The 23,118-nt window shown below is 35.7% G+C and overlaps 1 protein-coding gene across 1 annotated transcript; it reads left to right on the forward strand.

Moving 5' to 3' along the window:
• Window positions 1–7,823: 7,823 nt before the first annotated feature.
• LOC124930917 (ethylene receptor-like) lies at window positions 7,824–9,765 on the forward strand. Its single transcript, XM_047471290.1, has one exon. The coding sequence runs from the start codon at window positions 7,957–7,959 to the stop codon at window positions 9,763–9,765; it is 1,809 nt and encodes a 602-aa protein (XP_047327246.1). The 5' UTR covers window positions 7,824–7,956.
• Window positions 9,766–23,118: the final 13,353 nt, after the last annotated feature.

Genomic DNA, 23,118 nt, shown 5'->3' on the forward strand with positions numbered 1-23,118 from the left:
ATGAAATAAAGAAAAAACCCTAACAAAAATATTAAGTTAGCCTCCAATTTTTAATCCGGTCGCCGCTAAGTTCCTCTTACTTATATCGATTTAGTCCTTATCACAAATTCTAGGTTTTGAACGAGCTCTTCCTCTTCTTATGATACCAAAATCTGTCTTATTTTGATGATCTATAATATTAAATTTTAGATTTTAGATTGAGAGTGAAATATCAAAATTTTACTGCCCATGAAAGCCAAGGTTGCATATCTTCATGGGCAAACTTTATTCATACAATTTTTTATCATCAAATGGAAAGAATCTTACATACAAATAGTGTTCTTTATCAATCGATTATTGTAAATCATTAATATTTAGAAACACTATTTTGTCTCATATTTTTTATTCATGTCTAAAATTGGATGAGATTATTTGAAGATTATAATATATCAAAACTTACTATAATTTATATTCATAAATTCATTGTTGTTTTTCGTTATATTTGGATCTATATTCATTGAATCTTTTTTCTTCTAATAATAGGTCTCAAGTTTTATTCTTATTGAAATTATTGCTTATAAAAATAAACAATGTAAGGAAAAACTAACTCAATTATCTTAAATGTAGTCTTGTTACAATCTATAATATATTCAAAGTCTTAACAATCAATATATATATATATATATATATTTGTTTTTAGTGGTCATCTGTTATGGAAACTCAACATAAGATGACACCTTGAGCTAGTGTGATCATGAGAAGGTTTGAAGCCTAATTAAGCTACTAAATTGTGACACACTATTCTTGATTATTGATTGGAAATTGATGTCAAATACATTTTCATATAGCTAACTAACTCGCAGTGATTCTCATTATTTAGATGCATGATACATTTTATTTTGAAATTATAGCGTTTATATAATTATTGGAACTTTGGCTTTCAACTCTATTTCTCTTGCTATCTCTTCATATTATATCTATCCATATCAATTGAACCATAGGAAGTATGAATTGGTATTTATATATATATGGTTAGGCTGGCTTGTCATATATCCGCATTATTACCCTTAAATCAATGTTGTCATAGAAAATTGGTCTCTACTTACTGATATTTTTGTTGTGTATTTTTGTTTCTTTCGCCAAACTGATGGGAGTGTGTCAAACACATTTGTTATCGCAACCTGTGACATTGTTAAACATAAGGTTGTTTCAGCTGAGCATATCACACTTGTAAATTTATTATTCTTGACATTGTAAAAATTAATAATTGACTCTCTATTTCAATGTTTTACTAAAAAATAATGTATACTTTGGGTGCATGATTTTGCAACTCAATAAAAAGTCCAATTCTCTTTTTGTAAAAATATTCAAAATAATTATTCACCTTGGAGAGGTATTGAATGATTTTAGTTGTTTTTTTTCTATCTTTTCATAATTAGGACATAGGGATGTTTCTAAAATTCAATATGTTAATTTGAAATTATTATTTAGAGGTATGATGTTCTAGAAATATTGTTAACTTTTATTTGCACTATGCATGCATTCTTTTATATTGATATTATTGGCTTTCAATTTTATTGACTGTTTTAGAAATATGATCAGTATTATATATATATATGTTATGTAAAGATTTCAGGTTGCCATAATTCATAATATTTTATATCATTTTATATACATTCTTGAAGTGAATAACACAAATTTTGATTGTATATGAATCATTAAGAATGAATCAAGATAGAGAACTTCCTAAAAAAATAGCAATACGGTGGCAACTCACACCGACCGTCCATATGTATGCATCTTGTTTCTTTCTTATATTTCTAAATTATCTTGTGACCCTTGAACCAATCGAGATTTTTCCATCGCAATCTAAAACATTCAGTTTATGTTCATGTTCTAATTTGGATTGTTCCGAGCCAGCCTAATCGATATGTTGTGTATGAAGCCCATAAGTCACATCCAGATTTGGTACATTTAGTAGTTTTGAAAAACAATGGTCTTACCATATAGAAATTTCTATTAACAAATGATGGGAGTTGGGGAAGTTTCTTAGGCATCGTTTGGTACGTAGTACTATTTATATGGTATAAGCTGTAAGGGGGTATAAGTTATATGGGAGTATTAAGATATATAAATTATATAGATTATATGTGTTTGGTTAGAAGTATGAAAGATGTATAAATTATATATGTTTTATAATTTTGTGTTTGGTTGGTGGTGTAAGAAAAGTAATAAAAAAGTAAAAGACCATTTTACCCTTATATTTATATAAACTATTTTATTATTTTAATATAGATCTTATTTTAGTTTTTATTATTAATTATATTTAAATTAACAAAAGTAAATTTAATTATCATATGAATATTTAAAAAATAATAATATTATTTAATTATATATTTTTTTATTAGTTTTTTATTTTAAAAAAAACAAATAACCATAAGTGACATAATAACAAAAATATTAGATAATTATTGCATCATCTGTGATTTATAAATGACCATAAAAATATAGTCCCATGTCAGATTGAATATGTCACAATTGAAAAAAAAAATTACCACAAGCGGTATTTCTGCTATCATTCCTAGCCCAAAATGGCCAGATGATATGGTGAAGAAGTATAAATTGATGAACAAATGTTGACCATTGCGGTGAATTTCTTTGTGGTTTTCTCACTTCCATTGTGGTCATTCTTATTAACTTATTAGCTTAAGTTGATAAAGTTATGCTCAAATCATTTATGATGTTTTTTCTCTTGTCTATTGTATCTAATTATGATTCACTTTTCAAGACTCTAGCTGAAAAATTAACTTGAGAATTTGTGACACTTGTATATGATTAATCATGTCACAATTATGGGTCATATTCTTCCTCCATCACTAAACACAAGCATGTTATACCAAATTAATTATCTCATTTTCATATGGCCATAAAACAATCTTACATTCACATATCTATAAACTTCATTTTATTGTACACAATTCTTTGTATAAAATAGACACAATATATTATATTCAAACTGAATAACATGATTTGTAAGTTCCACAAACTATATAATTACAAAAATATTATATATGCCTACATGTCATATATAATAACACCTAAGGGTCTAAAAACCATACAATAATGCATATTTTGCAAAAACAAAAGTGGCATGTTATACATTTACAAAAATATTATATATGCCTGCATATCATATATAATATGACCCAATGGTCTAAAAACCATCCAACAGTGAATATTTTACAAAAATAAAAGTGACATGTTATACATTTACAAAAATATTATATATGCCTACACATCATATATAATATGACCCAATGGTCTAAAAACCATCAAACAGTCAATGTTTTGCAAAAGCAAAAGTGACATGTTATACATTTACAAAAATATTATATGCCTACATGTCATATATAATATGACTTAATAGTCTAAAAACCATACAGCAGTTATATTTTACAAAAATAAGTACGGTAAGTCTATTATTTCTTAACTAGTCAAATGAGAAAGTCTTTCAATGAACAATAACCTGTCGGCATCATCGGTCAAGGATGCAAAGATGTCCACAAGTTGTGACTTAGCCGTGATAGCAATAATTGCATCTATCCTATCAATTGGATCAAGAGGAAGTCGAGAAATCATTTCACATACTTTCACTCTTTTCGCTGACAAATCATGGTGGTAACTTTGTTTAGCAACTAATGCAGCTAAATTCTCTGATGACTTTGTAAAATATTCTCTCATTGTGACATTAAGATCCTTCATGTATGCCATCATAGGATCAGATTTACTTCTTTTACCTTTTCTTCCTTCTTCCACATCACTGGTTCTTGCATTAACTAATCCCGGTAGAGATTCTTTTTCAGCATTTTGATTATCCATATCATCATTTTCAACTTCATTTTCCATTGATGCCATTGCTTCTGCAGGTCCTTCAGCAAATTCTCCAGTTGCTCTATCTTTTCCAAACACAATACACCAGTCCTCATAAAATGGAAGAGGTTTGTTTCTCAGTCCATGTGCATTAGGATCAACCTAGTCAAAAGAAAAATTATAAAATATAAAACTTCACTAAAAAAAATTAAATGCAACATTAACTAAAAATGATTTACCTTTACATGTGACTCCCAAACAACATCAGCATCACAAATAATGCTTTTGTCTATATCATTCCATCCAAATCCTGATAAAGTACGCATTCGTTCAACAAAAGTGTATATTCTTTTCCAAACCTTAATTTTTGAGTCAATATGTGGCGTAGGGCGCAAGTCAGTACCAGGAAACGCAACTACCATTTTGTCATACAAAACATTTAGATATCTTGAACGAAATGCGTTATCTGTCTTCATTCCTAAGATCACAATATCTTTCAATGCTCCAATAAGAACTTGTTGTTCTTTGTCTGTCCAACTTCTTCTACTAATAACCTTCCTTTTCCCTCTTTTATTAATTTGATGAGCTTGTGCATCATCATCTTGACTATCCATACCTAAGCATTCATAACATAAAAGATAATATAAAACATAATAAAAAACAGATAGTATTAATCAAAACAGAATATAATTTTTCCACTATAATCAAAACACATAGTATTAAACAAAAAAAAATTTGAAGTTATAACATTCAAATATAAATATTACACATAAACATCTATCTTCTACTCCCACTATTTCTTCCTGATCTCCCTTACAGAAATATTGTCTTTGCTAACTCAATTCTCCATTGTGTCCAATCATCAGATGTCTCTATAGCACTTACATTGTCTCCAATTTGAGGATTCAAATGTTGTAAATGTTCTTCTGTTAGTAATTCTTCCATAGGATCTATTGACATTTCTCTTCTTATATAATTATGTAATAGACAACATGAAATGATTAAACGACATTGTGTCTTAATTGGATAAAACATAGGACTTCTTAGTACAACCCATCTAAGTTTGAGCAAACCAAATGTTCTTTCAATAACATTTCTTGCAGCAGAATGCTTCATGTTGAAAAATTCTTCAAAATTAGAAGGTGATCTTCCAACACTCCAAGATCCTAAATGATACTTATAACCTTTAAACGGTGCTAAAAAACCCTCTCCGTTTGTGTATCCAGCATCTACTAAGTAATAATAACCTGTGTTAATGTAGCTAAGTTAATATTTCTATTAAAATTTTGTAGTAGCATATAGTCATATATACTGTATCTAAATATATATCTTACCTCGAGGAATTTTTAAACCACAATTTCTATTAATTGCATCTCTTAGAACTTTACTATCAGCAGCAGAACATTCCCAACTTGGTAACACATAGATAAACATCATATCATGAGAGCAAACTCCAAACATATTTGTTGTAATTTGTCCTTTTCGATTTCTATATCTTGCTTTCATATCTTCTCCCACATTTACAGGAATATATGTTCCATCTAAAGCTCCTAAGCAATTCTATTTAATGTATACAAAATTATTAAAAACTTTAATGTCATTGTTAAGAATGAAACATTTTTATTTACCTCAAACCATTTCCACCTTTCATTTGTATGAGATTTTGCAAAGGCTCTGGTTTTTTGAGAAGATCAGCTTGAAGACGTATAAGGATTTTTAATACTTCATGCACATATTTACTAATAGTCCATCTAGAACGAAGGAATGCAAATGAAACATTCCTTATCTTAATGTGATGAGCTAAAATATAGAGAAATATAACTACTTTTTCTTCTAGAGACACACTTTTAGAGTGAGATAATCCTGACATTTCCATAAGGTTACATAAACAAAGGAAAGCCCTTCTATCCATTCTTAACAAGTCAATACATGTAGTATCATTGTGTTTTGTTATCCTATTTATTGTGGTTGTTCTAAGTTGTGCAGGATTGATAGATGCAGGAATACAATGAAATGTAGATTGATATCTCTCATAGGCAAATATCATAACCATGTTTAGCAAATATCATAACCATGTTTAGCAAATAACAAAATTCTTGTTCATTTTGTATAGTTTCAAAAACTATACACATTGTATTATTATTGTCATAATCATCTGCTTCATCATTGTCATATTCAGCATCATTAGCATCCATCTATTAGTCAGAATTAAAAAGTAATATTATTAAAACAACGTGATATTAAAGTTATCTATAAAGATTAACATCTATTACACCTAATTGAAGACTGCAATACTAAAGTTATCCTTATAAAGATCACATCTGAAGACTGTAATACTAAAGTTACCCTTATAAAGATCAACATCTATTACACATAAATGAAGACCGTAATACTAAAGTTACCCTTATACAAATCAACATCTATTACACATAGTTGGAGATTGTAAAACAAAATTTATCTATTACACATAATTAGATAGATACTGTTGTAGACACCCCATTTTTACACCCTAGATACCTAATAAAAACCCGGCCCGAAATAATACTCATGTTTGCTTATTGAACCGGGAAAACAAAAATAGAATCACCTCGTGGAAAACTGACCCGGTAAAGCTTAAAAGAGAACGATCCAAAGGTCGAATTTCATAACGACTCTGTTTTCCCAACCCGTGACACGTTCATGTTGTACGTTTTGAAAAATCTTGAATTTTGAGTATAATGTTATTGTTTGCAAATTTGTGCAGAAAATGCTCAAAAAGAAGGAAAAACTACCGATTCAAGTCTTGGGAGCTAGCTGAAGCTATGTTGCACTTCTAAAAATCATATCTTTTGCACCAATGATCCATATTCAGCGTATGAGCTACCGTTGGAAAGCCCTTTGAATTACCTTTCCAACGACACCAAATACTTCTCCCAGTTCTCCCTGAAGCTCAGTCCAAGTCGCCCGCAGCAAAGGTGATGCGTGAACTGACACGTTTTAGTGAGGCTAGTCTCCTGACCAACACGGACCATTTCGTAAGCAAAGGAGAACATGGGGATGTAGGCAAGAGTCTTGCCTTTCCAATGGTACTAACCTCATTGTAGGGAAAGCTCTGTGCACAAAGTTATGGGCTATTAAAGTTATGAAATTGAAAACCGCGGGATTGAAAAGATTGAAATGGAGGGGTGGCTTTAAAATATCATAACTTTGGATAGGAAGGTCTGTTTGGGTTCATTCAAAAAGGAGATTCATGTTCGTGGTGTTAAAACTGACCATAAAATTTTCACAATTTTATGAGCAAAAACGCGACCGGGGTGATTCGTTTAGTGTGAAGGTGCAAAGAAAGAAAAATGGAAAAGGAGTAAAACGAAAAAAAAAAAAAAAGGGAAAATATATATTTTTTCTTTTCTTCCAAGCGTGCCCTTCAATTTTTGGGCTAATTACAAATGAACCCCTGTAATAAAATTAAAAAAGAGGGGGAAGATGAGTTGGAAGAAGTCAGGTTTTTCAGTTGGTGAATTTTAGAGAGAGAGAGCAGTTATTTTTAGTTCTTGGAGCTAGAGGAGCGGTTAAAAAAATCCGAGAGAGTTTTTGGAGATTGCTGCCATTGTTGAAGAAGGAGAAGGAGTAATTCGAGCTCATTGCCTTGGACGATTGGATCAACGAACACGAAGAACGACAACAACTTTGGCTGAAGCTTCTTCGAATCCGGCTGATTCATTTTGTTTCATCTCTTTTTGCTAATCAGGTAAACATTCAAACTGAATGATGTTCTTGAAAGGTTGATTGGAGGCATCGGTTATGAACACCGATGCCGCTTGATGATTAGAAGTGTGATTACAGTTTGTTTTCATTCAAATTTCAAGTATGTTTCCTTTGCTGCTGTAGTTATTTTCAATTGATTGAATGCTTGGCTGATATTTGTTAGATTTTGGCTGATAGATCTTTGATTAGGAGTAGTTAGGATTGAGGATAGGATTAGAAACCAGTCCTCTCTCTCCTCCGCTCCATTCATCTTCATCATCAGATGATCATATCACCGGTTATTCTTTCATCTCCATCACGCTTCTCTCTCTAGGTCGCAGTTGCAGGCTTGTTTAAGAGGAATATTAAGTCGTCAGAATTGTGATGGAGTCCTGTAATTGCATTGATCCTCAATGGCCAGCTGATGAACTATTGATGAAGTATCAATATATATCAGATTTTTTCATTGCACTTGCCTATTTCTCTATACCACTGGAGCTCATTTACTTTGTAAAGAAATCTGCTGTCTTCTCCTATAGATGGGTGCTTGTCCAGTTTGGTGCTTTCATCGTGTTGTGTGGTGCAACACATCTTATTAACTTATGGACATTTGGCATGCATACTAGAACTGTAGCAATTGTCATGACTACGGCTAAAGTTTTGACTGCTGTGGTATCTTGTGCAACAGCCCTCATGCTTGTGCACATTATTCCTGATTTATTGAGTGTTAAAACTAAGGAACTTTTTCTGAAAAACAAGGCTGCAGAACTTGATCGAGAAATGGGCTTGATTCGTACACAGGAAGAAACTGGTAGACACGTTAGAATGTTGACTCATGAGATTAGAAGCACTTTTGATAGACATACAATATTAAGGACTACTCTTGTTGAGTTGGGTAGAACTTTGTCATTAGAGGAGTGTGCATTATGGATGCCAACACGTACTGGACTGGAGCTTCAACTTTCCTACACTCTACATCATCAAAATCCAGTGGGGTTTACTGTACCCATTCAACTACCTGTGATAAATCAAGTATTCTCTACTAATTGTGCCGTAAAAATATCCCCAAATTCCCCTGTGGCAAAATTACGACCAACAGCAGGAAAACACATGCCTGGAGAAGTGGTTGCGGTTCGAGTACCACTTTTGCATCTCTCTAACTTCCAAATCAATGATTGGCCAGAGCTGTCAACAAAGCGGTATGCTTTGATGGTTTTGATGCTTCCCTCAGATAGTACAAGGCAATGGCATGGTCATGGGCTGGAGCTTGTTGAAGTAGCTACTGATCAGGTAGCAGTTGCCCTTTCACATGCTGCAATATTAGAAGAATCAATGAGAGCTAGAGACCTTCTTCTGGAGCAGAATATGACTTCCCCATCAGCAAGTGAGATGGAAACAAGGAGGTTAAGGATGCTTCTTGATAACCGAAGTATGAATCTAGGAAAAGATGGCCTTCCAAATCCTATGGGAGATGTGGTTTCTAATGTTGGATCGCTATTACAAGCCGGTTGTGGTGTTTTGCCTCGAGGAGACCATGATATGTTGATCAAGTTAAAAATGGCTCAGTTACAGCAGCAGCAACAACAGAACAATAACCAACTTCAGCAACATGCTCTCTCTGGTCCACAACAGTCCCAGAGTTCTAATCATAGTCTTCATCCCCAAGATAAAATCGTTGGGTGGGGAAGCTTAACTGCAGGTGATAGCATGTCTAATTCCTTTCGAGGAAATGATCAGACTTCAAAAACCCAGACTGGTCGAAAAAGGAAGCAGCCTGTATCATCATCGGGTCCTGTCAATAGTTCGGGGACTGCCAACACTGCTGACCCTTCACCAAGTTCAGCCCCATCAACTCCCTCAAACAATACTCCTGGTGATGTGATTTCAATGCCTGCCTTACCACATAGTGGTGGTACTTCTGCGAAACCAGTGATGATGTTTGGGAATGACGGTTCTGGAACTCTCATATTTCCGTCTAATCAGTTGTGGGATGAAAAAGATCTAGCGCAGGCTGAGATGGATCGGTTTGTGGAAGATGGAACTCAGACGCAGGGTCGCCGGAAATCTCCTTCGCCGGAGACAGAAAGGAGGCCGACGGTGGCTTCATTTTCTTTTCTTCTATTTCGATTTCCCCAACTTCTGTTGAAGTTACAAAGAGGTCCCTGGACCTCTTTTATTTTTAAAATAACCTGAAAACTTTAATTTCGAATTAATTTATTAATTCGAAATTAAAGTAGTCCTTGAACCCTTTCCTTCCTTTCAATTGAACCCTAAACTTTCTTTTGCTTTTATTTTTAATTTAAACTTAAAAAAAAAAAATTTAAAAATAAAATAAACTTAGGTCCTGTTTGTTTCCCAATTTTAACAAACCACCTTAAGATGATGATTCTAACATTCAAACCACTTTCAAACCTTCTCAAATTTTCCCAAAAACTCCAAAATATTATTTTCTTCAAAAATAATTTTTCCCGGAATTTTTAGGGCCCGTTTGGAAAAATGTCTATCTTTGTAGTGTCATATCGGGGGTTCTATAACTCCGAAAATTCCAAACTCGATTCCTGTGAGCTTTTAATAATATTTTTGACTATCATATGAAATTTTTGGGATTTTGAGAATTATTTTTGAAAATGACTCATTTTAATGTGTTGTGTTCGGAGTTCTCTTTAACTCTGAAAATTTTAAATCGGGAAACACTTGGGACCTTAAGTTAATCCACTCTCTTCTCTCCTTTGAGCAAAAGAAATAAAATTCTAGTCCTACAATCGAATTGTTATTCTCCTCAGCTATCCTCATTTGATCTTTCTCTGGAATTCTGATTCTCATTTTTCTTTGACAATGTTGCTCTATGCTTTGCAATGCTCTTTGATGTCTTTCAATGCCTTTTAACACTTTTCAATGCCTTATCCTTGTCAAATACCCCCATGAATAGGACTAGCCCCTTGCAAAATGATCAAGATTTCTCACACAAGCAAAAGAGTTCTGAACTCAGAATGAAAACGTAATAATCTTTCAAACATCATATGGCCAATTACTTAGGAGTAGAGACTGTCTGTAAAGACAGGCGTATAGGACATAGCGCCGTAGGCCCTTTCCTAATACGTAACCAAACACCGGACTCTTAAAATGAATCTCTGATTTTTCTTTTCTTTAGTTTCTTTGGGAAGTAAACTAAAGTGGCGACTCTCAAGTCAATTAGATCGATACATTTGCGAGTGTATCGATTTAAAACCTGTACGGGCCAATTCAATTCGAAAAAAGGGAGCGTATGCCAATCAATTCGAAAAAAGGGGCACACGCGCCAGAGAAAATCGGAAGGGAAACGTAAACGAACGCGTACAACTGTAAAGATCAATTACTCATATAAAGATCATCATCTATTACAAATACCTATTCTATAATACTAAAGTTCAACATCTTGTGTTCTTTTATGAATCAACCTTTCTGAAATGATGTATAGTTAAAACTCAACTCAACTCAAATCAAATATATCCAACTTAGTTTTGTGCCCTATTATCTAAAGTAAGTATTGTAAAATTAGGTAAATCTCTAAAATCTGAGCAAATAAAAGAAAATATTATTCAGTATATAAAGAAACACCGTAAAAACATGATTACTTGATGATATGAGGAATCTTGACCGTAGATAGAAAACTGTTATTTTTCAGATTCGTTCTCAGATTAGGTTTCAAAAGCTTCACTTCGTTCACCACTACTGTATTTGATTAGGTTGAAGATGAAGACTTTGAACCACTACCTCTTCTTGTTCGATCTAGGATTGAATCATCTTAGATTGGAACATTAGGTTAAGGAGAAGAAACTGTTAAGGAGAAGAAACGGATTGAAGAGAGATAAAATGAAGGATGGAAAATGAGAGAGTTTAATGAGAAAGAGAATTTATATCTAAAGGTTAAATGTGGAAAGTAAAAATTAATAAGTTTTATACCTACTTATAGCGGTTATTATTTTATACCGCATTTGAGGTATAATTTATACCCATTTTAATTACTGTAGATATACAATTTATAACCAAACAACTTATTAATTTTACTGTACCTACAATTATCCTATATCTACATGTTATACCTCCAACCAAACGAAGGCTTAGTGTATAAAAAACTCTCCCCTCTTTGGTTTATTGTACCCAATATTGGTATCTCTTGTTATTATTAATTGATATCCTTAGTGTTCGGAGACGTAGGCAACATTTTGTCTGAACTCCGTTATCAAATTTTGTTAGTGTGTTCTTTCGGTTGTTTTATTCTTTTGTGTTTCTATCAAGGTTTTTCCCAACAAGTGGTATCAGAGCTGAAGATTCGTCCTTGGCATGGTGGAGTCTTCAAAGGGCTTCAACTCCTTCGTCATCCTAGACGAGGACATCGATGTCGAATTTGAAGTTTGCTGTAGAAATCTTTGATGGAATTGGGCATTTCGTCATGTAGCAATGTGATGTTCTAGATTGTCTTTTTAGCAGGGTGTAGATGTTGCTATTGAGGTCAAAAAACCAGATGATATAGAAGAAAATTAGTGGAGTATCATGAATCGGTTGGCGTGCGGAACAATTCGATCATGCTTGTTTAGAGAGCAGAAGTATGTTGTGAAGAACGAAATTTCTGCACCAAAACTATGGAAAGCATTGGAGGACAAATTTTTGAAGAAGAGTGGTCAGAATAAGCTTCTTATGAAGAAGTGTTTGATCCTGTTTGATTATCAATCAGGTACTACTATGAATGAAAATATTACTAAGTTTAATGAATTAGTAGCAAATCTGTTAAACCTTGATGTTAAGTTTGAGGATGAAGATTTTGCTTTGATCGATGTTTCTATCGTCCTTTCCTAATTAATTTGAACACTTAGAAACAATGTTACTTCATGGGAAGGGAAATGTTTCTTTTGATGTTGTAAGTTCTGTTTTATATAGTCATTAATTGAGAAAGCAAGACAAAAGAAAAAACAAAATAGGTACATAAGATGAAACATTGATGGTCAGGGGCCGTCAGCAAAACAAATCAAAAGGGAAAGGAGGAAGATCTGAAAGTAGAGTTGCCAAAGATGAATGTGCTTTCTGTCATGAGAAAGGACATTGAAAGACTAACTGTCCAAAGTTGAATAAGAAAGAGAAAGATTTTGAAGATGCAAATATTGCACAAAACAAAGTTGATGCAGATTCAGAATACTCTTTATCGATGTCACACACAACATCACATCCTGATGCGTGGATATTGGACTCAGCCTGCACTTATCATATGACAATAGTTCGAAAGTAGTTCTTTGACTTTAAGGAGCTGAATGGTGGAGTTGTTTACATGGGAGATGCTAATACATGTAAAATAAAAGAGATAGATTCAATAAAGCTGAGAAATGATGACGGATCCACCAGAATTATCAGAGATGTCCAGTACATATCGAATATGAAAAAGAATCTCATTTATTTGGGGGCCTTGGAGTCAGAAGGTCTACATGTGAAAATGGAAAATAGAATTCTTTAAGGTAATCTCTGGAGCGCTAGTGATGTTGAAAGCTATCAGGAAAAATAATAATTCGTATTACTATCAAGGTAGTACAGTTAATGAGACAACATGTGTATCAACTTCCGGGAGCAGTAAGGAATTTGAGGCAACAAGATATAGCATATGCGATTGGGGCAGGCTGATGAGAAATCTATGTAAACTCTTGTCAAGAAATGTTTGTTGAAAGGTACAAAAGTTTGTAAATTAGATTTTTGTGAATATTGTATTGTGGGAAAACAAAGGCGAGTAAAATTTGGCACTGCTATCCATAACACCAAGGGTATTTTGGATTATGTGCACTCGGATGTCTAGGGACCTCCTGCCAAGACTCCTTCTGTTGAAGGTAAACATTATTTTATTACTTTTATTGATGATTTTTCCAGAAGAGAGTGAGTGTTTACTATGAAGAATAATTGTGAAGTGTTTGAGATTTTTCTTGAATGGAAAACTCAAATTGAAGACGAGACAGGAAGAAAGATCAAAATTCTTCGGACTGATAACGATAGAGAATACAATAATGATCTATTCCAGAAGTTATGCCAAGAGTGTGACATAGTTCGACACTTCATAGTCAGAAAAACACCATAGCATAATGAAATATCGGAATGTTTGAACATGACATTGGTGGAGAAAGTTCGATGTATGTTGTCTAATGCTGGGTTAGACAGGAAATTTTGGGCAGAAGTTATGTCATACGCTCAACATTTGGTAAATCGCCTACCATCATCAACACTTGGTGGTAAGACTCCATTAGAGGTATGGTCTGAAAAACCTACAACTGATTATGATTTTTTGCATATTTTTGGTTCTACTGTATATTATCATTTAGATGAATCAAAGTTGGATCCACGAGGAAAGAAAACTTTTTTATGGGATTTACTACGGGAGTTAAAGAATATCGCCTCTGGTGTTTGGATGCAAAAAATCCATTATCAATCGAGATGTTACTTTTGATGATTATTCAATGTTAAATAAGGTAACACCAGAGAAACACATCAATACCGCCGGAGAAATTTTCTCTAGAGATTTATTTTCTCACTTCGGGCACGACTGACACATCAACGCCGCCAGAGCTTCCAACGTCGGAATGATCTCAAATTTATCCAATAGGTGCGTCTCTTTCCCCCTTACAATCTGTCTGAAGGAATTTCAATTTGATTAGAGGAATCGGGAGATATCGCGATTATAGTTTATGGATCGAATATTTTGGTCGATGTCGGCACGATCGGCACAATCGGCACGATTGACACGAACGACACAAACGACACGGATTATCGTTGCGAACGCGCTTCTACATCGGAAGTCGGCCACCATCCTCCAACTCCTTCGATCGGTTGTCGTGCACCCTCTAGAACGTGTTCTATTATGCAATAAACGGTTCTCCAACCGTCGACCGAAGCATTTCGTTAAAACCTCCTTCTGCAGAGACCTAGCGTCGAATCGGCGTCGGTCACCCTCCTCTCCTCACTTTTCGCTTACAAGTTAGTTTGGACCTCGGTCGGGATATCAAACCACACCGCGAGGCGCGGGTAGGTCACCATTGAACTTCTTTCTCGTCATTTGAATCAAGTGTTTGGTCTAGACGAAGATTTTGCAGGTCTCTTATCAATCCTAGGAAGCAGAAGCCAGAAATCATGGATAAAGTCCTAAAAAATGGAGAAGATGCGCCTATTGATTCTATGTCAAATATACCATCGGGTATGAGTTCTTTTCCACATGCTGATGAATTATACGAGAATAGTTCTATTGGGGATTCATATTGTAATGATATGCATGTTCATAATAGAAATGATAGGATTAAATTGATAGAAAAAGATAGTACTGCATATAGAAATGATAGGACTTTAATAATTGAATAAACAAGTTGGGTGAATCACTGCATCTCATAATGCATCTATATAATGAGAATCGCAATGAATTAGTTTGCTATATGAAAATATATTTGACATTAATTTCTAATAAAAAAACATTGCATCACAATGTAGTAGTTTAATTAGGCTTCAAACCTTTTTATTATCCCACAAGCTCAGGTGTCATCTTTTGTCGAGTTTCCATAACATATGCCTTGTTTGGAAATCAGTAGAAAAAAAATCTTTCAATTATTGATTGTTAAGAATTCAAATTATAACAAGAATACATTTAAGATAATTGAGTGAGTTTGTCATGACATTGTTTATTTTTATAAGCAATAATTTCAATAAGAATTAAATTTAAAGACATGTCCATGAATATATAACCAAATGTTAGGATCTAGGTCGCGGCTGGAGGACCGGGGTTGGGCCGGTTAGCGCGTCTCACTCAAAGGGTGGTGATTAATCCGGTTAGAGATTAACACCGGGGTTTCAATACTACACAAACTGTCACAAACCCTTGAACCAGGTTCAAGCGCGGAAGAGGTTTGTTTCAGGTTGAAGCAACACACTTACAGGATAGGCAGAACCGGTTTTGAATAGGACATGTTTGGAAATTGGTGGGTCGGTTTTTGTAACTTGGTGATTCGGTTTAGGTAGGGTAGAGTCGGTTAGAGCGGTGTAGGTAGGTTAGTACAGGTCGGTCAGAAAATGGAACCGGCAGAAAGTAAATAACAAGACAGATTTTATGGATGTTCGGAGATAAAACTCCTACGTCACCCCTTCCTCTCGAAACCGCGAGAAGGATATTCACTAAGGAATACAAGTACAATCCGATCGAGACTTATTTCCTGCTCGATAACACTCTTACAATTTACACCGAAATTGTAAAATACACACTTCAACTTCAGCACTTAGGCTTTCTCTTAGAGATAGAATACAATCTTATTACTTGTGAATTAAATGCTCGCTGTATCACTTATGTCTCGCTGTGTGTCCCACTTAAAATCTCTTGTATGTTCCGCATTTACTCTTCTTCAACTGCTCCTTTTATAGGTGAAATATGTCAACGGTCAAATTTCACTTCCTTGAATCTGATTTGCTGAGCAGAGGTTCAGTGATTCAGTGATTCAGACCCTGCAGTCATCTTTTCAGACCTGACGGTCAATTGTTCAGACCTGGCGGTCAATCTCACAGACTTGGCAGTCTGTTCTTCCGGTGTGTAAGACAAACCTGCTAAGTTTGTCTTTTACTCAATGTGGTGACTGTCTGTTAAACAGTTGTCTGTACTTGGAAGATCTCCTTTCTGATTTATCCCGAAATGGAAAGATTCTGTAGGACTGTCTTCTGCAGCCTATAGACTTTCCTCAGACTTGTATGGATATGGAAATGTTCAGTCTGTTCCTTTGGTATCATCTTCAACAGATACCCAAATTGTCTTCTTATACTGGTCGGTCATTTGACTTAACCGAATGGCTTCCAGTGTGATTGGTTTAACCGGACAGCTTCCGGTTATTCCTTTGCCTTGTGGCTGATCGGTTGTCTGGTGTTTCCGGTTTTTAGCTTTGGCCGATCCTTTCTTTGTGCGGTCATGTTCTGAATGTTCCTGGTCGGTTTAATAGCGTGACCGGTTAGTCTTCTTAGCCGGTTCATTTGTTTGACCGGTCCGGTTCCTTGTTCCTGCATGGAAGGTTTATTTATGTTAAGTTCTGTGAACCGGTCTAATTTTATCTAACAATTTCTCCCTTTTTGATTATTTTATTTAAAATTATCAAAACCCTGTAAGTTTGCAAACGTAGGCCGGTTCTTTATTTACCGGATTTTTGAAACTAACTTGGGAGAATTTTTCGAAAAATTTTGGAAAAAATTTATCTTTTATCTTATCAATTTCTCCCTTTTTGATTATTTTATTTAAAATTATCAAAACAATGTAGAAATGCAAGTATAGGCCGGTTTCAAAAATAGCTTTATATATATATGAAGGAAAAACCGAAAAAGGGAAAATATTATATAAACACTAAAATAAACATAGTTAAGGAAAAGTGAGCCCCTATTCTGAGTCGGAGAAGTTGAAGCCGGCCATCATATCCTTGGTCCGTTTTCTCTTAACCGGTTGCGGTTGGCTGGCCGTATCGGAGACTCGTTGTCTTGTAGACCGCCGCTCTAGGTTCTCTTCATCTTCATCTTCGTTGTGAGTAGCCGGGTCCGGTTGATTTTCAATAACCGTGTCAGTGATTGTTTCCAGCAGCCCGATTACTTGAGCCTTCTTTGATGTTTTCCTTTTCCGTTTTGTCGGAACCGAAGAGGGAGGGGCCTCCTTTTTCTTCTTGTGAGAGGATGCAAATCCCTCAAGCCTTTGTCTTTCAGTATTTAACCGCTCTGCATCCTCCGCAGCTTGAGCGGCTACTGACTCTGCAAGTCCCGGATACTTAGCCATTGTCCATCGTTCGCGTTCGGCTATTTCTTCTTCAGAGAATCGCGGTGGCTCCTTTTCTCTTCTTGCTTCTTCGTCCAGCGCATCCTGGACTTCCTTAGCCGCTCGGGAATTTGCCTCCACAACCGCTATATCCGCATTCACCTTGGCCTTGATTAATTCATCCACTTTTGCGGTCAGCGCCTTGAGGTCGGCTTTGAGCTTGTCGTTGCGGTCTTCAAGACTCGCATTCTTATTTTCCAGATTGGTGACCCTCCAACCTAGGTCCTCTTCTACCTCTATGAATCCTTGTTCGGTTTCCCTTTCAAGCCAATCCAAGTCTTCTGCTATTTTTGAGGTCTTATCGTCCAAGGCCTTGGTTTGTTGAAGATGATTGTTGCGCAAAACCGCTTCGTCCCGGTAATCAGCTTCGATTTGTGAGATCCGGTCATCTGCCTTTACGAGATCATTCCTCGTTTTGTTGGCGAACCGGAGTGTCAGGCTCACGGTTTTCTTCATTTTCTCCTCTAATGGGTGAACCGTTGAGTCTGCAAACTCTTGAAAAAGAATCTTGACCCTTTCTTCTGTGACGCCCGGTTCTGAAACCCCAGGTTGTTCCGTCCTTTCATCGGTTTCGTTTATCACCAGATCCGCCTGAGGAGGTGTTGCACTTCGGTTTTGACCGTTACTAGTCTCAGGAGCTGTTAAGTGCTGTTTTTCTCTCTGTCTGACCACCGCCTCAAGCCGATCAATTTCTTCAGCGAATTCTCCTTTCGCTATCTCAAGCCTTTCTAACACCAAGAGCTGTAAGTTAGCCTCCGGTGTTCCCTCAACGTACCTTTCCTTAATCTTCCGGATACGTCCGGTTAGCTTTTGTAGCCGAGCTCGCGGTCTCACGATGGTGCATCTGTCCAAGGCTTCGTTAAGAGTTTCTGCGTTCGTGAGGCTCATGATTGTTTCCTCTATCTCCTTCAGCCTTCTAAAGCATTGTTCGTCGGTTAGGCCCGATAACATGTGTTTATAAAGTTTGTTGAGTTGGTACTCGTGCCATTCCCAGTATAATTCGCCAACCGCTTGAACTCGCAAGTCAATGTCCTTCAGGATTCGGCGCGCTATAATATCGGCCTTCTTCTGGTCGTCCTCAGGGGAAGCCTCCTCCTCCTCACTGTCGTCTGCACCGGCCTCGGCGTTCTCAATATTTGCGCCTGCACCGGTATGATCGGGACTTGTACCCGAATGTTCTTCATCATTCGGACCTTCTTCATCGGTTTTCTCAGAATCGGTTCGTTCAGACGTGGAAGCCGATTCTTCCTCATCTCTTGTTTGTGATGGCGGTTCCGAGAATATCTTCTCCTTGCCCTTGCTTCCGGTCTTTTCTTTTGTCGGGGCCGATTTCTTGGCGGATTTCTTCTTTCGGCCACCTGTGGAACCGGGGGCCGGCTGCTTCCTCTCCAGGAAGTGTTTGGATCTTATTAACCTTCTTGATTGGATAATGACACCAGGACCGATGTTGATGTTATGATGGATCAAGATTTTTCCAAGGGCGATGGCGTATCCCCATGACCGTGTGGTATCCGGATTCACCATGTCTTTTAAGTTGTTGAATATTTCCTTTGCCCAGTTGACTTTCGTACCTTCTATCAAGCCGACGAGCATCTCGATCTTGGCCTTGGTGAGGCTGTTGTAATTGCCACCTCTTGCCTGAACCGACTTTGTGAAGATGTCACAAAGCGGTATGTACTCCGGTCGAAGCATCGCTTTCTTACCGGATACTTTCACCGGTTCTTCCATGGTTGCTGAGAGAATCTGGCATGCTGCCTCGAACGTTTTTAGTTCTAGATCCAACACTGCATCATGGTCGTCTGTTGGAAGGCGTAGGCTTTCCGCAACCGATTCTTCGGTTAAATCGAATTCAGTACCGCTGACAGTCGCGGTGATTTTGTTGCCAGAAAGAGTTGCGGTGTTGAAGAATTCTTCAACCGCTTCTCTATATAGAACATGGGGACCGCCGAGAAAATACTCAAGTCCGGCTTCAGTTACCTTGTTAATAACTTCCTGTGCTGCAGGCGTGCCTTTCTGTCGGATTTCCTCGAAATCCACCTGAGTCATGTGTTTGAACAAAGCTGAATTGCGCCCCATCTTAGATGATTGAGAGAGTTTGAAAAACACGAGAGTAAATAACCGCTGAGAGAATTTGAGAGCTTAGAGAGAGAAAGCTGTTTCGCGTGAGAGTGGAATGAAATGGCCAAGAGCCCCTTTTATAGGTGCGGTTTGGAAACCCAACCGTCCCATCAACATTTGGCGGGAGTTTTCCCTCCAAGCCGAATAGGCGGCAAACCGTGGGCGGGAAGCTAAAGGGCGGTAATCGAAATGGCGGCAATTCAATGGGCGGTAAGCCAGGAGGTGGGAAGTTTGAGCGGGAGTTTTGGGCGGGAAATTTCCCTCCAAAATTATTGATTTCGACTTTGATGACGTAATCTCTCCTTTGAAACCGTTTGATGCTGCGGTTTTCTTAATTTAACCGGAGAGTTTGGTTATCAAAAGTTAACCGGTTATTTTGAATAAGCAGAATTTTGCAATCTTTTGAGTTTAAGCGGTTTTCTTTGAGACCGGATAAGAGCGCGGTTATTTTGACAATGTTAACCGGTTACTTAGATAGATATTCAAAATATTAAGATGACCCGGTCATTTAAACTGAAATAGAATTGTTTTGAAGAAACATTACAGAATAGAAACCGAAAGATAGATCGGTGTGAAAACAGACATACATAAGATGGAAAGATACAACTTATGTAATAACCACTTTAGAAAACATTTCTTCCACCGCATCCACGTCAAGAATGTTCGAGGGAGATGGCGGTGTGCCCGGTCCAAACTCTGGCCGGTACTTTAGAATGAGCCGACTGATGTGAGGGGCATAACCGAGACCTTTCTTGGTTAGCACCATGAATTTCAGGTTTTGAAAGATGGCCGTTGACCAGTTGATGGCCGTGTTGCTAACAATATGGGTCATCATGTTGTATGTGTTCTTAGAGTAACACTAATTTGGAGATTGACAAATGATGGATCGGGTCACAATCTCAAGAAGGAGTTGGGTGTGATGAGCGAGGCGGGTTTTTAACCCATAGTTTTCCACCGGAACAACGGTTCCAAAGAAGAATAGTGCGTGATCATATGCCGCACTTCCCACCTGGGTTGGAAAGTCAGAGAACCCTTTTGTGGGCAAGTTGAACATGGAGGCAAATTCGGCTTCATCAAGCCAGAAAGTATGGTCTCTCACCGTAGAGACGATGTAGTTACCTCTGATGCAAGCGCTTCTGAAGAACGTCTTGACATCCTCAATGAGTATGAGACCGGTTTCTTCGAGAAAAGTTCGAAGGCCGGTGTCAATGAGAGATTTAAACATGATCTCCTTTCCATGATCTCCGTCCCAATGTTCCATGCATGAGTCGAAGTTGATGCTCAAGAAGTTTCCTAAGGTTCGGCTTGGCATGATTACGGCTTTGCTGAGAGAAAGAGATAGAGTTCAAGAGATTTCAAGAGAATTTTGTGTTTTAGGATGTGTTGAGTTGATTAGAGGATGGCCCTTTATATAGAGTCGGTTTTGGAGGGAAAATATTAGCATTGAATGTCAGTTTTGTCTCATTGGAGAAGAGAATCTTTATGTTTCCAAGGTTCATTGGGAAGAGGCTGATTACGGAGCCCGAGGGAGAAATTTTTCGAAAAATTTTGGAAAAATTTTATCTTTTATCTTATCACCAAATATAACATAAAAAACGTCAATGAATTTATGAATCTAAATTATTGGAAGTTAGTTATAATCTTATTTTTAAAAAAATATCTTTTAATTTAGACATGAATAAAAAAATGTGAGAGAAATAGTGTTTCGATACACCATAATCGATTGATGATATAAAAATATTTATAAAAAAACTAATTTGAACCTTGGAATGAACACTGTTTATACTTAAGATTTTTTCAATTGATGATAAAGAAATTTTGTATAAACAAAGTTTGTCCACGAAGATCTGCAACATTGGCTTCGAAGAATAGTAACTTTTGGGATTTCACTCGATCTAAAATTTAATATTATCGAACATCATAAGACGTTTTATGATATTTGAAGAGAAATAGATTTCTTATTACCAATAAAACACCAATTGCTCAAAATATAGAATTTGTCACAAGGATTTCAATATAAGTAAGAAGCACTTAGAAGACGAAATTAAAAAATTGAGGCAAAAAGGCTTAATATTTTTATTAGGATTTCTTTATTTATTGAGCGAGTTCTTATTTATGGAGGAACACATTTTATTGTTAAGATTACAAAATAATGAAAATATTATTAAATATATATTGTCATATAATACTTAATATTAAAACATTTTAAATGAAATTATGAAGTATGTTTAATTGTGTAGTTTTCTTTCTTACTCTCACAATTTTGAAAACTATTAATTATTGTTCTTAGGATTTGTTCAATAATTTCTCTCTTAGACTAAATCATAATCAAACATATTTTTATTCACTCACTCATCATGTAAATTATTCAATTCATTAATCAAAACATTAAAATATTATTTATTGACAAAAATTAAAATTATTATTATAAATTAATATAGTTTAAATATTTTAACCAAAAACTACTCACTTTTTCAAAATTATCACATTTAACATTTTTTAAATAAATTAATATTTATTTAAATAATCATAAAAAACTCTAAGAGAATTCTAAAAAACAATAAAATAATTTTTTTGGTCTAATATTAATGAAATGTATATTTTAAATAGAAAGATGGTATTGTCATGCATCTACTTACAAAAAAAAATTAAAGAGGTTTACCTTACTATCCGTTTGAAAACCTTTGTATTTATAAAAAAAAATATTATTTTTAATGATTTTTCCAATTTAAGAAGTTAGTACTACTCAATATCTCGATAAAGATTCGCACTATATTATTAAATAAATCCGATTTTGTGTATAGCAAGCAGTGTTAATGGCTTCCTCCCAGAACCTCTGAGGCATGTCTGATTCAGCTAGCATAAATCTCGCGGCTTCTTTCAGAGTCCTCACTATTCTCTCAGCAATGCCATTTTTCTGTAGAGTTCTGGCGCTAGTCAACTCGTGCCTAATTCCAGTCTCCTTGAGATAAAATGATATATATATGTTAGTGAATTCAGTTCCCTGATCACTTCTAATGCATGCAATATTCAAAGATTTCTGATTCTGAATTCCTTTAAATATTCTAATCAAGTTTTCAACGGTTTTATCCTTTGATGGTAAAAATGCAACCCATGTAAATCGAGAAAAATCATCAATACCAATTAGGGCAAATCTCATTCCTCCTATACTTTTTACAGGAATTGGACCAAACAGATCCATATGTAATAGTTCTAGGCAACGGCTGGATTGAGATTTCCCTTTACTTTTGAACGATGATCTGCCTTGTTTACCTAACTGGCACGCAATGCATATCTTGTCCTTTGAAAACTGATGTTTGGGCAAACCAATAACTAAATTGTTTGAACAAATGTTGTTGATGGTTTTGAAATTTAAATGGTTCAATCGTTTATGCCATAACAATTTCTGGTCATTCTTGGCAATCATGCACATAGGATCAGAAGATTCTTTTTTCCAATTCATTTTGTATGAGTTTCCTACTATACTACCAATTAACAGAGTATTTCCATTTTGATCCTTAACTAGGCATGCATGAGTTTGAAAATTAACTGACAAACTATTATCACATAATTGACTGATACTAATCAAGTTATAG

This window comes from Impatiens glandulifera, chromosome 1 (assembly GCF_907164915.1).
Source record: "Impatiens glandulifera chromosome 1, dImpGla2.1, whole genome shotgun sequence".
Lineage (NCBI taxonomy): Eukaryota > Viridiplantae > Streptophyta > Magnoliopsida > Ericales > Balsaminaceae > Impatiens > Impatiens glandulifera.